At 40.9% G+C, this 14,765-nt stretch overlaps 1 protein-coding gene across 1 annotated transcript in view; it reads right to left on the bottom strand.

Moving 5' to 3' along the window:
* Positions 1-14,765, bottom strand: part of SPATA17 (spermatogenesis associated 17) — a gene marked incomplete at its 5' end in the record, with an annotated part of 86,258 nt that overhangs the window by 36,607 nt on the left and 34,886 nt on the right. The window contains 2 exon segments of the mRNA XM_081186070.1: positions 3,412-3,609; positions 14,504-14,627. Coding sequence (XP_081042196.1) covers positions 3,412-3,609; positions 14,504-14,627 — 322 coding nt within the window.

A 14,765-nucleotide genomic window follows, 5' to 3' on the forward strand; every position in this document is an offset into this window, starting at 1 on the left:
CCTTTTAAAAGGGCTGCACGGCTTCTCCTGGCTTTCCTGGGAGGCGGGGGGATTCCCGCGCCTCCCGCAAAACCAGGCTCCCCCCCCCAGCCTTCTAACCAAGTCGGGGGACAGCGGCAAAGGCGCGCTGCGCCCCTGCCGCTGTCCCCCGAGTTTGCAGGGCTGGCGACGGGGAGGAGCAGGCTTCTCCCCCCGCCAGCCTTCTAGCCAAGTTGGGGGACAGCGGCAAAGGCGCGCTGCGCCTCTCCCGCTGTCTCCCGAGTTTGTGGGGCTGGCGACGGGGAGGAGCAGGCTTCTCCCCCCGCCAGCCTTCTAGCCAAGTCGGGGGACAGCGGCAAAGGCGCGCTGCGCCCCTGCCGCTGTCCCCCGAGTTTGCGGGGCTGGCGACGGGGAGGAGCAGGCTTCTCCCCCCGCCAGCCTTCTAGCCAAGTCGGGGGACAGCGGCAAAGGCGCGCTGCGCCCCTGCCGCTATCCCCCGAGTTTGCGGGGCTGGCGACGGGGAGGAGCAGGCTTCTCCCCCCGCCAGCCTTCTAGCCAAGTTGGGGGACAGCGGCAAAGGCGCGCTGCGCCTCTCCCGCTGTCTCCCGAGTTTGCGGGGCTGGCGACGGGGAGGAGCAGGCTTCTCCCCCCGCCAGCCTTCTAGCCAAGTCGGGGGACAGCGGGAATGGCGCGCTGCGCCTCTCCCGCTGTCTCCCGAGTTTGCGGGGCTGACGAGGGGGAGGAGCAGGCTTCTCCCCCCGTCAGCCTTCTAGCCAAGTCGGGGGACAGCGGGAATGGCGCGCTGCGCCTCTCCCGCTGTCTCCCGAGTTTGCGGGGCTGGCGAGGGGGAGGAGCAGGCTCCCCCCCCGCCAGCCTTCTAACCAAGTCGGGGGACAGCGGGAAGGGCGCAGTGCGCCTCTCCCGCTGTCCCCCGAGCTTGTGGGGCTGGCGGTGGGGCTCTCCTGAAGCCTGGAGAGCGAGAGGGGTCGGTGCGCACCGACCCCTCTCGCTCTCCAGGCTTCAGCGAAAGCCTGCATTCGCACCATAGGACGCACACACATTTCCCCTTCATTTTTGGAGGGGAAAAAGTGCGTCCTATAGTGCGAAAAATACGGTATATCAACAGTATGAATATATGTGTGTGTGTTACACACACACACACAATATTTTCCCATATACTGCCTGAGAAAGCCAATGGATAGTTAAATGTTTAGTCTGAAAATTTGACATGAATACAAACTCTTGTTTTAACACTCTCCTTGAGCACATTTTGGTATCTTAACACTCACATGGGGCCTAATGTGTAAGGTACATAAGTTTAATGTCAAATGCTGCTGTCACCGAGTACTAAGTCACAAGGATGGCTAGCAATTATAAATCCCTCATTGTCACACCACCAGACCACTTTGAGAACAGTGCATTCTGTTGGATTTTCATTCCAGCTGTTTCATCAGCTCAGACCAATGTCCTTTCCCAAACATATACCTCTAAACTGTGTTGTCCAGGGATTTAGCCGTGTGACTCCCATTAACATCAATGAGAGTCGCACAGTTAAATCCATGCACTGTACTTTGAAAATTTACTCCACAGTGTACATCCCAGGGCACTGAAAGGATTAAAGTATTATACAGTAAATTCCCTCTTCAATGTGCAGGGAAATAAGTAGAAGTCTTCTCTTTGTTCTGAAAGGCTTTCTTGTGTAAGTTTCTTTGTCTGTGTCTAAACTGGGGGGGGGGGGGAGAGAAATGCTCCAAAGTAGCCTAAACAAGAGAAACTTAGCAAATCAACACGTAGTATAACTGTATTTTGGCAAATTGGAGGCTAGTGGAGATATTCCCATCTACTCTAGGGAAGAGCCTAATTGATTTTAAATGGCCATTAACTGTTATAACCAATTTCAGTGAGTTCAAGTTTGCAGCAGAAAGTAGTTCCAGAAACAATAGGATTTCCACTTTGATTTTAAAATATTAAAGAGATCTTTACACATTATAGGGAGAGATGTACTCCTTAGAAATGTATGTTGCCTGTTCATTCTTCTACCTATGGTAAATTGATCTTTTAGTCAAGGAAATTAACATTGCAACTCAGTTGGATCAGCAGCAAATGACATTCTAAGTGAACATTGTGTGAGTGGGAGGAAATAAAGAAAGATGAAATTGTCATCACTTCTGTTATTTTGATTCTGAGATTGAAAATGGTACTGGGCAAGAACAATTTGAAACACTGATGGGACTCCTTCTAGGTACTGGAGATAACTCAACGTTTTGTGAAACCTTCACAGGGCATGCAGAGCTCAGGGCATGAAGGGACTGCCGTATTCTCTTCTGTGCTATGGAATGCCCCACCGAAGAACGTACAGTGGTACCTTGGTTCCCGAATGGCTTGGCTTCTGAACAAATCGGCTCCCGAACACCGCAAACCCGGAATGAGTGTTCCAGTTTGCAAATGTTTTTCAGAAGCTGAACGTCTGATGTGGCTTCCGATTGAGTGCAGAAAGCTCCTGCAGCCAATCAGAAGCCGTGCCTTGGTTTTCAAACAGTTTCAGGAGTGGAACGGACTCCTGGAACGGATTAAGTTCGAGAACCAAGATTTCACTGTACTCATAGCCATCTCTGTGAGCAGGGACAGGGATAGTCCATTCTCTTCTTGCATGGGAAAGTTCTGTGGTTTAAGTACATGGAACTTTCTCCCACAATGAAATGAATGTAAAGTTCCATTCCTATTAAGGTTGATTAAACCAGATCTCCTGAATAAAACAACAATTGCAGCCTGAGAGCTATTATATACAGTGGTATCTCGGGTTAAGAACTTAATTCGTTCTGGAGGTCCGTTCTTAACCTGAAACTGTTCTTAACCTGAGGTAGCACTTTAGCTAATGGGGCCTCCTGCTGCCGTGCCGCCGCTGCATGATTTCTGTTATCAGGTTAGCACAGTCTGTGACCTGAAGCATCTGTAACCTGAAGTGTCTGTAACCCGAGGTACCACTGTACAGGGTATGGTTAACATCTTTCATTTTATGTGGCCATTTAAAACACATGGTCTCTCATAAAGATGGAAACAAAAACCTTTCAGTCATTTCATGAATGTTTGTCCTAGAATAACGGTCAAGAACAATGAAATCAACGAGATTAAACATACAGTGGTACCTCAGGTTACATACGCTTCAGGTTACATACATTTCAGGTTACAGACTCCACTAACCCAGAAATAGTGCTTCAGGTTAAGAACTTTGCTTCTGGATGAGAACAGAAATCGTGATCCGGTGGTGCGGCAGCAGCAGGAAGCCCCATTAGCTAAAGTGGTGCTTCAGGTTAAGAACAGTTTCAGGTTAAGTACGGACCTCCGGAACGAATTAAGTACTTAACCTGAGGTACCACTGTACTTAACACTCCGTAGCTGTGGCTGTTATTGGGAGTTATTGATACACAATACCTGAGGTTTTTGTCTCCCAATAGGAGGAAGAGCTGGCTCTCGTTGGAAGCCAAACAAATCAGAATAAGCATTCCAGTGGAGATCGACAGCATCCTTCTTGACCTTTTTCTTCTTGGGCCTCAAAGGTTTTGCGTTCCTTAATTCCAATTCCATTGGATCCGGTGATTTCCTGTAGGGCGAGTTGTATATTCCTGCAATCTAAAGACACACCATTTATGTGCATTGTTTCAAAATTTCTCTAGTTTAGATAGCAAACAAAACAATGTATCATTTAATTTATATTATTAATTATAAATTAGTTATTACATGCTTTCAGAAGACAAGCTCACCAAGAAATCTGAAGATGATGGAAGTATAATACATTCTTTTAATATTTCTTTTATTGTTCATATATTGTTGTACACTGCACATTTTACATGATGGTGGTATAGAATTACTATTATAAATAAATAAATCACTTGGGGATTTTGTGTATGTGTATGTAAAAAGTTTTGCTTGATGTTCAAATTTCTTCCTGCAGAGAACCTTTCCCATGTTATTTGCCATAGAACCCCTGGAAGAAATGCGTTGTAGATTCAAACCAGACATCCTTGGGTGATATCCAGTGTTAGAATAGACCCACTGAAATCAATGGACATAATTGACTCAGGTTTCATTGAGTAAGAGTACTAGCCTGAATTTGACTTAGTTGGATATCACTCATCGGTACACCAACTGTTGTATGCTCTGAATTATTGACACGGAACCACAAATATATCCTGAATGCTGGATGCCGTCCCAGGAACTGCATGCACAGCACTGCTTCTGTACATTCAGTTTTCAATACAGCGGGGGATGCTGCTTCCATGTGGTTCTTCATATGGCACTACAAGCACACCCAAAAACCTGCATCTACACATGCCACCTCAATGGGTTGGGAGAGCTGTGGGATGTGTAAGTCATCTAATCAGCACAAAGAAAAATTAAAAAAGGATTGTTGATATGTTGTTCCAAAAGAGCCATTTTAGAACAAGCGTATCGGCCTGTTGAAACAAGATTTATGCAGGTAGCATAATTATCTTTTTAACTGTTAAGCACTGTTGAATAAGAGAAATGAAGAAAGTGTTAGAACTGAGCTGAAGCAGATGTAGAGTCTATGTTTATATTGTTGCATCTGCTGCTGATTTCTGGCTCCTAGGGAAACTTAAGAGTCCAGCTTCTCATAATGTATTAACCTCTTGGGAGTGAGAGGATTGAGTGCTCCTCAATTAGCTGTAATGCATTTTTCATTAGTGTGTCCCACAGGAAAATTCAAACTCTTAGTGTCAAAAAGTTAAGCAAGCTTTTAGTTATCTATATCTATAAATTGCTGTTCAAATGTATAGAAGACTCCTATATGCAGAGAGATAATTGGACGGGAAGATTGGCTGTTTATTGAATGGTAAGGACATAAACTCATTAGCTTTTAATTACAGGGGAAATGCTCCAACTTTTGGATTATTTTGTCTTTTCCTGCCGCTTTTTGAGTCCTATGATATCCTTTTTGTGATTGGCTGACCAGAACTCTATGCTATATTCTAAAAATAGTTGTAGATTTGTATATAGTCACTATAATGCTGGCAGTTTTATTTTCAATCCATTTCCTAATAACCAAATATAGCAAGGAATTTGCCTTCTTTACCGCTGCCACAAACTGCACTGATGCTTTCATTGAACTGTCTATAATGGCATAAAGTACTTTCTCCTTGGGTTAGTCATTACCAGTTGACACACCATCAATGTATATACTAAATCAGGAGTATTTTGTCTCAATGTGCATTTTGCTTAAACAAAGTTTGCTTACACTCAACCTAATTTCCCATTTTATTGTCCATTCACAAAGTTTAGAGAAGTCCTTTTGGAGCCCTTCTATATCTTCTTGGGTTTCCACCATCATTTGGCAGTCTTGGGTACCTCATTGTTCACCCTTGACTCCAGATAATGAACTAATAATTTAAACAGTGTCTGTCCCACTACAGATTTTTCTGTTTACTTTGCACCACTTTGGAAAACTGTCTATTTAATCCTAGTCTGTCTATTTAATCTATTTTCTGTTCTTTAACTAACTGTCAATCCATCAAAGTGCCAATCCTCATATATAATGACTGTTAACGTTGCTCAGCAGACTCTGGTTAGTGGCATTGTCAAAAGGTATTTAGCAGACAGAGTAAAAGTGTCAGTTGGACCATTTCTATCACTAAATGCTAAGTGAAATTCTCAAAGAACTCCAGATGGTTTATGAGGCAGGGATTTCCTTTGCAAAACCCATGCTCATTCTTCATCAGCAAGGCTTGTTCTTCTATATTTAAGAAACTTAGCTTTATATTTTTATTTCTGTACATTCATTTCCAAGTTCTATCCTGTCACCACTTGAATATCATGAAACACTTAGGTCATCATCTCTAAGAAATCCCTGGGAAAAATCACTCCAAACAAGATACTTCCCTACTCATATCCTTTACCTGTGCAAAACTGATTAAATAATTGTTTAGCGGTCATCTTATTATGCTGTTCATATTCTTCCCAGAAAAGTTGGGGTTTGGCTTAAAAATAAGTATACTTTTTAAAAAGCAACAAGAATACAGGATGATAATAGGCAAACTGGTTTCTTCTAAGTGATCCTTGGCTTTAACCTGTATTTACTTTCACCTCCCACACAGCAACAAGGGTATATACAGTAGTAGTGGTATGGTGTCCTGCCAACACTGGTGTTAATGTTTTGAGACATGATCAGCCAAAATATGGCAGCTTTTGCTCATGTTTAATTCAATGGGAGAGTTATTCCACTGAAACCAGTAAGACTTTAAAGTACTCAACAGTAGCGGGATGCTACCCTTGTTTATACTGCATTAGCAGAGCAATCATCATGCTCCATCCTCAGCTCCTATTCTGCAGAACAGTAAATAGTTTTATCTGAACATATAAAAACATGTATAAATGAACAGACCTATGAGTTTCTCTGTAAATATCCCCCCTTTGGTTTAACCTATGGTGACAATACATAACCAGTTTCCTTGCCACCCACCCATCTCTGCTCCCCAACCCCATCCATCCATACAAAAACCGACTGGCATTTACGCTCTCAAAAACCCCAGGGTCATTCCCAACATCCTGTTCGTTCATTTTCATCACCCAGTATAACCAGTTAGAAAGTCATCAGTGTTACTTTAGCAGGGTATCCAATGCTAAAGTGTGCTTTCCAGCTTTATTTCTAAATAGTACTATAGGTTATTCCCAACCCCAACCCCCTTTCAAATCACATCTAGTCTATGGAGAGCATGACACATTTTTCTGTAGCCATGTTCTTCGCAAGCGTCTCTCGCAAGGGCCTCTGTCAAAGCTGGCTTTCTGGGACTTCATTTTCAGGAACAATTTTCTGAAGTGACAAACACTATAGGGAAATCTGTGCTAACTGTTAAAAAACCTACAACTGAGTTATTTGCAGTACTGTCATGCTAACTTCCAACTCAATAAGACCAAAGAAACCTCTGGGGGAGACTCTGCTAATAGCTTCTTACTGACCTCCTTGCAATACGCCCTTCTGCTGAATAGTGGCCCAGTGGTGAATATGGCAAATGAGGTGTGAAAGCTGTGTGTGTGTGTGTGTGTGTGTGTGTGTGTGTGTGTGTGTGTGTTTTAAGGCTATGATTCTGACTCGCTGTAAAAAGGAAAACTGAGCTCCACAAACTCTCTCTGCTCTCTTGCCCTGGAATTCTTTTCTTCATCAGGACTTCCACCAGGGAAACCCATGCATGACCCAGAAGTATTATTAATTTTGCCAGATCCCAAGCATAGGCGTGCATGTGCCATTTGTTACCCAGCCACCCTTAGCATTACATTAATATTTTGAATCATTTTCATTTCTAACAATGTATCATTTTGCTTTCTTCATATAATTTTTAATCTTGGTAATTGAGAATGGCATGCAGAGGGCGAAGAGAAAGGTTTTGCCAGGAAGGATCAAGTTTGTGAATTATATAAATATCACATTTTTTAACAAACCTGGTATTTTTTCCTACATTGAGCAGTCACCCACACTCTTCTAATTTTCTTTTGATAATAATTCAGTGTCATCACTTAAGGTGCATTGCTACTGTTGCATTTATTTTTTACACATTCTTGCTGTCAGATACACATCTACAAACGGTATCAGGCACCCACCTAAAACAGCTTTCCAAACTACAAGTAATCCTTTTCCAATGCTTTTGAAATCAATCCCCAAATTAAAATGCTCCCTGCAGATTAACTCCTGCCAATAGCTCCGCAGCTGCATTCTGGACCCACCTTATTTTCTCAACTATGTTCAAGAGGAGCTGCACATACAATGCACTGATAAAATCTAGTTGAGAACTTACCAAGGAATGTATAATGGTGGTTAGGTAAGGGTAAAGGGACCCCTGACCATTACGCCCAGTCGTGACCGACTCTGGGGTTGCGGCGCTCATCTCGCTTTATTGGCCGAGGGAGCCGGCGTACAGCTTCCGGGTCATGTGGCCAGCATGACTAAGCCGCTTCTGGCGAACCAGAGCAGCACACAGAAACGCCGTTTACCTTCCCGCTGGAGTGGTACCTATTTATCTACTTGCACTTTGACGTGCTTTCGAACTGCTAGGTTGGCAGGAGCAGGGACAGAGCAACGGGAGCTCACCCCATCGCGGGGATTCGAACCGCCGACCTTCTGATCAGCAAGTCCTAGGCTCTGTGGTTTAACCCACAGTACCACCCATGGTTAGATCTCACAAATCCAGGAAGGGTGCAATTGGTATATATAGTGAATTTGGAAGAAAGCATTCCAAGACAGAGTTCAACCTGTGATTCAAGATCCGTGTTGGGCACACAGGTAGCCCCAAAAGGCAAACAATATTACTCTGTCCAAAATGGGTAAGTTGTCAACGACATTGCATGACAGCCTGATCCCTAGATCCTTCCCTTGCAAAGCTCTAGCTCGTTCCTTGAAACTTTTTGTGTGCATGTAATCTATTCTACTTTCTTTGTGAAACACACACAGAGACGCAGAAACAGAGAGAGCATTTCTTGAAAAAAGAAACCATAAATGTAGAAGCATGAAGGAGAGGTGTGAAAGAAATATTTGCTGGAAACGGAATTGCTGAATCAACACTGACCAGTGCACTTCATCATAATTATCAGGACATACTACTGCCAGGGGATTTATAAAAATCCCACTCAGCAAATAATTGCCCTGCTGTTAGGAGATAGTCAAGAGTGTTAACACACTGTCACAGTCCAGCATTTAGTAAGATATTCAACATTCAATTACTCTTGTGGGGAACTGAAAGGAAACATGATATTTTTCCAGGTACTGCCGTTCATGCTTCCATAAGAATTCCAGTGAACATTCCTGGTAATGTCCAGATGGAGGGGAGAGCTCTGGTGGCCTCTCTCTGTGTCAAGAGGTGAAAGAATGATTTGGAAATTTAAATACACATACACATACTTTGAAAATATTGCAAAAATAAAGAGGTGAATGATTCCATACAGTGTAATCTCTTTGTTAAAAATAATACCAATTTCTTTTAACTACAATCAGATTTATATATGCATTTTGGAACAGCAATACCAAGGATCTATTAGAGATTAGCCTCAAAGAAAAAAGTTCATACTTCACTGTAGAATTTCTAAATATTATTCAAAGATTTAAAGAACCCACAAAAGAGAGCCTTTTGTTAAGATTTTGCCTTCTAGAACTTAAATAAATGCAGGATAGAAAATAATCTGGCATTAGTAACTTAGTGGAAGTATGAAAATAAGCGAACTATAAGAACAAGGATGAAATTTTGATTAATATTATGTCAAATTTAAATATCTAAATATGTGATAAAGTTTAAAATTGGAGACATAATATTTGGAAATTACAAAATAAGATTTGAAAGAAGGTGAAGCACTGCTGAATATAACTTTATAAATGGGAACGCAGGAAAGGGAGATGTAAGGAAGTCCGAAAGGAAGGGTATGGAAATTTGGTTTTTTGAAATCTAATTATGCTGTATTTTATTTGTTTTGTGTTTACTTTTTTTCCCTGTGTTGGTGATGGTGTTTTATGTGTTTGGTGATGTATTGTTTAAAACCTTTAATAAATATTTTTTTAAAAAAAAATTAAATAAATGACAACCATCTGAGCAACTTCAGTGTAGCTGTGAGTTGCAAGGAAGGCTGACACCTGCGTCAGATTTCTAAATCACACACTCAATTCATGCACTTGGACCTAAGTCCCAAGTGAGTTGTCTTAGAATTGTGGTTTGTCAACATCTTAAATTCAAAAGGTTTGGCTTAACTGGGTTGGGATGTACATGGAAAACTGATTTCTTATGTGCAAGAATCCTGCAGTGTGAAAAGTCCTCTTGAATTTAATAATAATTTTGCTTGAACAAGAAGCAGGAAAAGCTAACCTATAATATGCAGGTCTGTATACAGTATCAGTGATGTTTTACTTATCCATTGATGAAATGCTGTAACTGAGGTCCAGCATTATTCCTAAAGTACCTCCATTTTGGCTAGGCCATTTATATATCTCCATTTGTTTAATAACTAATTTAGCAGTATTCATTTTAAATTATTAAACTAAGCCTTTAATATGACTCATTCACTGGACTCCTTGCTCTGCGGTTTCCCCTTACTTTATAAGCTCACCAGTTGTTCTTTCTACCAAAAGAGAATAACAGTGCTTTCAAGATACCCAGTTTTATGGGAGCTTGATGCTAACAGGACAATCGGGTAGTATTCGGTCAAAGCAGACTGGACCAGGCCTTTGGACAGCTCTAAGAGTTGTCAAGACAATTGCAGAAGATGTTGTCTCTAAAGGGACTTATAGCCAACTGAAGCCTCATGTAGGCTAACTAGAGTTGGTTTGTGGTAGGTGCCATCTCGCTGAAGGAGCTGGCTAGGTGGTCCTCCTCTTATTTTGCAGATAGTGGTCTTCAGGGGGCTCAGCCATTTATATCTTAGGACCAAATTATCTCAAGGAGTGCCCCTCTCTGTATTGTTGGTCCTTTGATTTAAGAATCCTGCAGAGATCAGGCTTTCTCAATGGCACCCCAACTGTGGAAATATCCTTCCCCCATGATGTGGCTGGTGCTGACATTTACAGTTTTTAGTGCCAGCTGGAAACCTACCTCTTTCACCAAGACTTTGGGGATAGTGTGATGCATGCAGGCATCCAGAGAGACCTGGATTGTCTAAAATGGAACAGATGACGTGAGCTGCCTATTGTCATGCTAGTGTTAATAGGGAATTTTAAAATCTGACTTTATGGTGTATTTATGGTATATTTTTATTATTGTGATCCACCCTGGAATTGTTTGGTGATGAGGGGTAGGAAATAAATTTTACAAACAAAATAAATAAATCATCTGAAAAAAGAGTTATGGCAGCAGGGCTGTGTCTTCTGGCCAGGTAAAGGTAAAGGGAACCCTGACCATTAGGTCCAGTCGTGGACGACTCTGGGGTTGCGGCGCTCATCTTGCTTGAGTGGCCAAGGGAGCCGGCGTATAGCTTCTGGGTCATGTGGCCAGCATGACTAAGCCGCTTCTGGAGAACCAGAGCAGTGCACGGAAACACCGTTTACCTTCCCGCCGGAACGGTCCCTATTTATCTACTTGCACTTTGACGTGCTTTCGAACTGCTAGGTTGGCAGGAGCAGAGACCGAACAATGGGAGCTCAACCCATCGCGGGGATTCAAACCACCAACCTTCTGATCGGCAAGCCCTAGGCTCTGTGGTTTAACCCACAGTGCTAGCCGCGCCCCCCCCCCCCAAAAAAAGCAAGTGTTTCTTCTCTGGAGGACATTGTCTGAAAACTGCACTTCAATATACTCTGATCATGACACAAAATGAAGATTTTGAGCAATCTTTAATGTAAAGTATTATGTTTTAAATGGATCTTTTCCATGCAATAGACTTCTTTTCTTTATCTTATATCTGAATAGGATGAAAGTATTTTTTTCTACGTTCTGTTTGGCTATTATTAAAAACTAACTCACTGCACACAATATGGACAGCTAAAGCCGGATCAGGGACCGCTACTCGCCATTTTCTCGCAAATCCTCCAGAGAATTTATTTATCTGAAGGAAATATGCTATAGCACAAGATTTACAGCTATCTTCAAAATTGGTAAGATTTTGCTTCATACCATAAAACTGTACCACCAAGTTGCATTTCAAGGACAATGTCATCATTATTTTTATTGAGTTGTTTAAAAAGCGGAAAACAGTGTGGGCACATCATCTTTGTCTGCAGATCCCGAAAAGCCACAGCAGCCAACACTGCTACAACGGACTACTTAGCTCTTTTTGAATCAATAATATAAGCCTGAGGCATTACATGCCGAGCCAAAATAGAAATAAACACATGCAAATTAATAATACTGCAAATATCATCGCTTTACAAACCAAAACACCAGAGACAGCAGGTCAAACTGCAATAGAAGCAATTTACCATGGCATACTAACTAAAAAAATTAATTTTATAATTCTACTGCTGATTTTAATGCTACCATTTGTTGTTTTAGCCAAATTACTGATGAATGCAAGCTCTGTCATAGCAAGTCGCTTTTAAGAGGAGGAAGAGGATGTTAGTAGCTATTTTGGTCCAATAATATGAGGGGCAGAAAATAGGTATATTTATAGTTCTTGTCACTTGAAGATTCAAAATCTTCCAAAACACAGGAACAATATGTGTAATAATTTGGTCGGCTTTCACTGTTTCGGCACATTCTTCTTTTTCTTGCTGAAGTTGAGCGACAAAATTACATTTTAAAAATACATTCACAAGGAGATACACATTGCTTATGTTCATATTTTAAGCCGCTCTGGGAAGGGTTACAATGTAGAATTGTTAGTATAAAAATTAACCACTGTCAATTGTAGTGTGTCTTACAAATATTAAATGATGATAAAAGTTTCCTGATCTGCTCTTATTGATTTGTCTTACAAATAGAAAAGATGTTAAGTCTAAAAAACTCAAATGATGTTGTTTGGTCTTTGTAAAAGCTTTGTGCTGGCACTACAAACCTGAGAAAGAATAACAGGAGGAAAAGAAGGCACCATTTAAAGAAATAAAATAAGGATTTCATGGCTTTCTCTGAAAAACAAACTTAAAATTCCCCCTTTAAAATCTCAGTCTCAACAGATATGTTATGAATACGAAAATTGGATAGATCTTAACACTATCTCAGTGTATTTCTAACTGTAGTATGCAGTTGGATCTCTTCCACAAGGCAACCAGTAGGTGGAGCAGATAACATAATTTATGACTTGAAAACACTGGCATAGATTCTATGGCAAGTTTCTTCATAATTATAGGGATGATGAAGAAAGAATTTTCTTCAAACAAAGGAAGGCTTAGATGTGTTAGGTGTTACTTGACTAGTTATTGAAACCACCAATAAACGAAGAACGTTGATTAAAAGCTCAATATTTCATAAGGATAAAGTTTTAGAGCTTGTCATTTATTTCTCCAGGCATTGTCTTCTAGCAACCTCAGTTTTAATCAAAATACAATTCCAATTCTATTTTTAACTTCTTTGTATGCTAAGTTTATACCAGCATTAGACACCCTGAGAAGGTAATATATAAGGATGCAACAAATCTGTATATTTTAATGTATAATTTGCATATTTGCATTAACCTGCTGCATATCGGATCACAGGGAATGTAAGATACACCGCAATTCTGCAATGACATTGGCGCATTTTGGGGCTGGGACCTGAAGTGCTAGTTCTTAAATTGTTAAGTAATATTTCAATAAGTGCATTACACTTCAGAGACAAGTGTGATTTTCACCATTTGATTAGCATGTTTGTAGATTGTCTTGAAATTATGAGGATGAGAAATCTTAAATTTCCAAATTAACCATAAATACCCCTACGCACTGTCTTCATTGAGATGAGGTTTGTCCACTCTTTGAAATATTTGGAGGTATTTATATATCTAAATTAAAGTTTTAAACAATGAAAAGTCCTCTCCCAGAGATTTTTTCTTTCAAGGAGCAGATGAATAATTCATTTTTAATAATATTGATTTACTAATTAGTCCTTTCTTCTGTTTCTTCACAAACAAACCTTGATTTCACTAAATTTACAATTAAAATAACTAATTTCCACTAATCAGTTCACTTTCCCATAATTAATTGCTATGCAGCTTAGGTAAACAAACTCCAACATTGCTTATTCATGATTGATGTGACACAAAAGAAGGGAGCTAAATTTTCTATGGCAAAATCTTATGCTGTTGTCTTCAATCCCTGATTGGAAGAATGACACTTGTTAAGCAAAAAGTGAGCATGACTAAATAAAAAGTCTAATCATCAATAGCAGATACCCATTTAAGACTGAAACAATTGTGCTTGCATTTCCAGTATGGATGTTCATATAAATAAGCACTTATTGCAGGCAGGAAAAAACTTATTTGCACTGATGAACTTAAGCAGGGATTAAAGAGGGGAACATCTGTCATACCAAATAGCTCTTCAGAATTCCAGCAAATCTTCTAAGAAGAGTAAATAGATCTGTTGGAATATATTCAAGAGTACTGTCTACAAGAAGGTAATCAAGGTAAATTTGCTGACCCAAGAAGATCACTCTGGAAAGTTTTTTTTACAGATAATCCATTCTTAACCACCTATCTTGAAACATAGTGGAGCAATGTAATTCTGATCAAAGCATTAGCTCAATTAAAACCGAAAAAATATGAAACCCCTCCTCAGCTTAATAACTGGTTAGTCCTTGACAAGTGAAACAACCACAACAATAAGCCAGTCAAAATGAGTTTTTAAAGTGAGGTTATGCCCTTTGTGTTGTGTTATCACAATGGCAGATCAAACTGCTGACTTGGACTCTTTCTGCCAGCCGCGCTGATGCCGCCTCTATGAAGCCGCTGTCGTGTCATGCAGCAGTCATGGTACCTGCTCTCGCCTATAGAAATGCACTAAATTGAACTCGAAGTAGTGTCTTTGTGATATCTTTTCAACAAGTCATGTCCCATTCAGCCTGCTAGTTTATCTCTGTCAAGCTAGGGGCCTCAGTGGTTTGCATGAGCTGTCAGGGACAGGTACACCAACCTGCACAGTGCTAAGGAGGTAATGCATCTTTTGGGCGAGGTAATCCTTTTTCCTTTTTTCTCTTTCGAGGGCTTTTTTCTGTTCCTCTTTCTCCTTCATCTCCGCAAACTCTTCCAGTTCTTTCCTGCATGAAAACATTTAAATGATTACTGGGCCAATGTAAAAAGGCATCAGTGCTTTAAAACATCTTTCCCAGCCCGTCTTCCCTAGTGATGATATGCTGGCATCGTCCACTGTTTACTGAAATCGACAACATCAGGAT

Source organism: Podarcis bocagei (assembly GCF_964188305.1).
Source record: "Podarcis bocagei genome assembly, chromosome: 3".
NCBI lineage: Eukaryota > Metazoa > Chordata > Lepidosauria > Squamata > Lacertidae > Podarcis > Podarcis bocagei.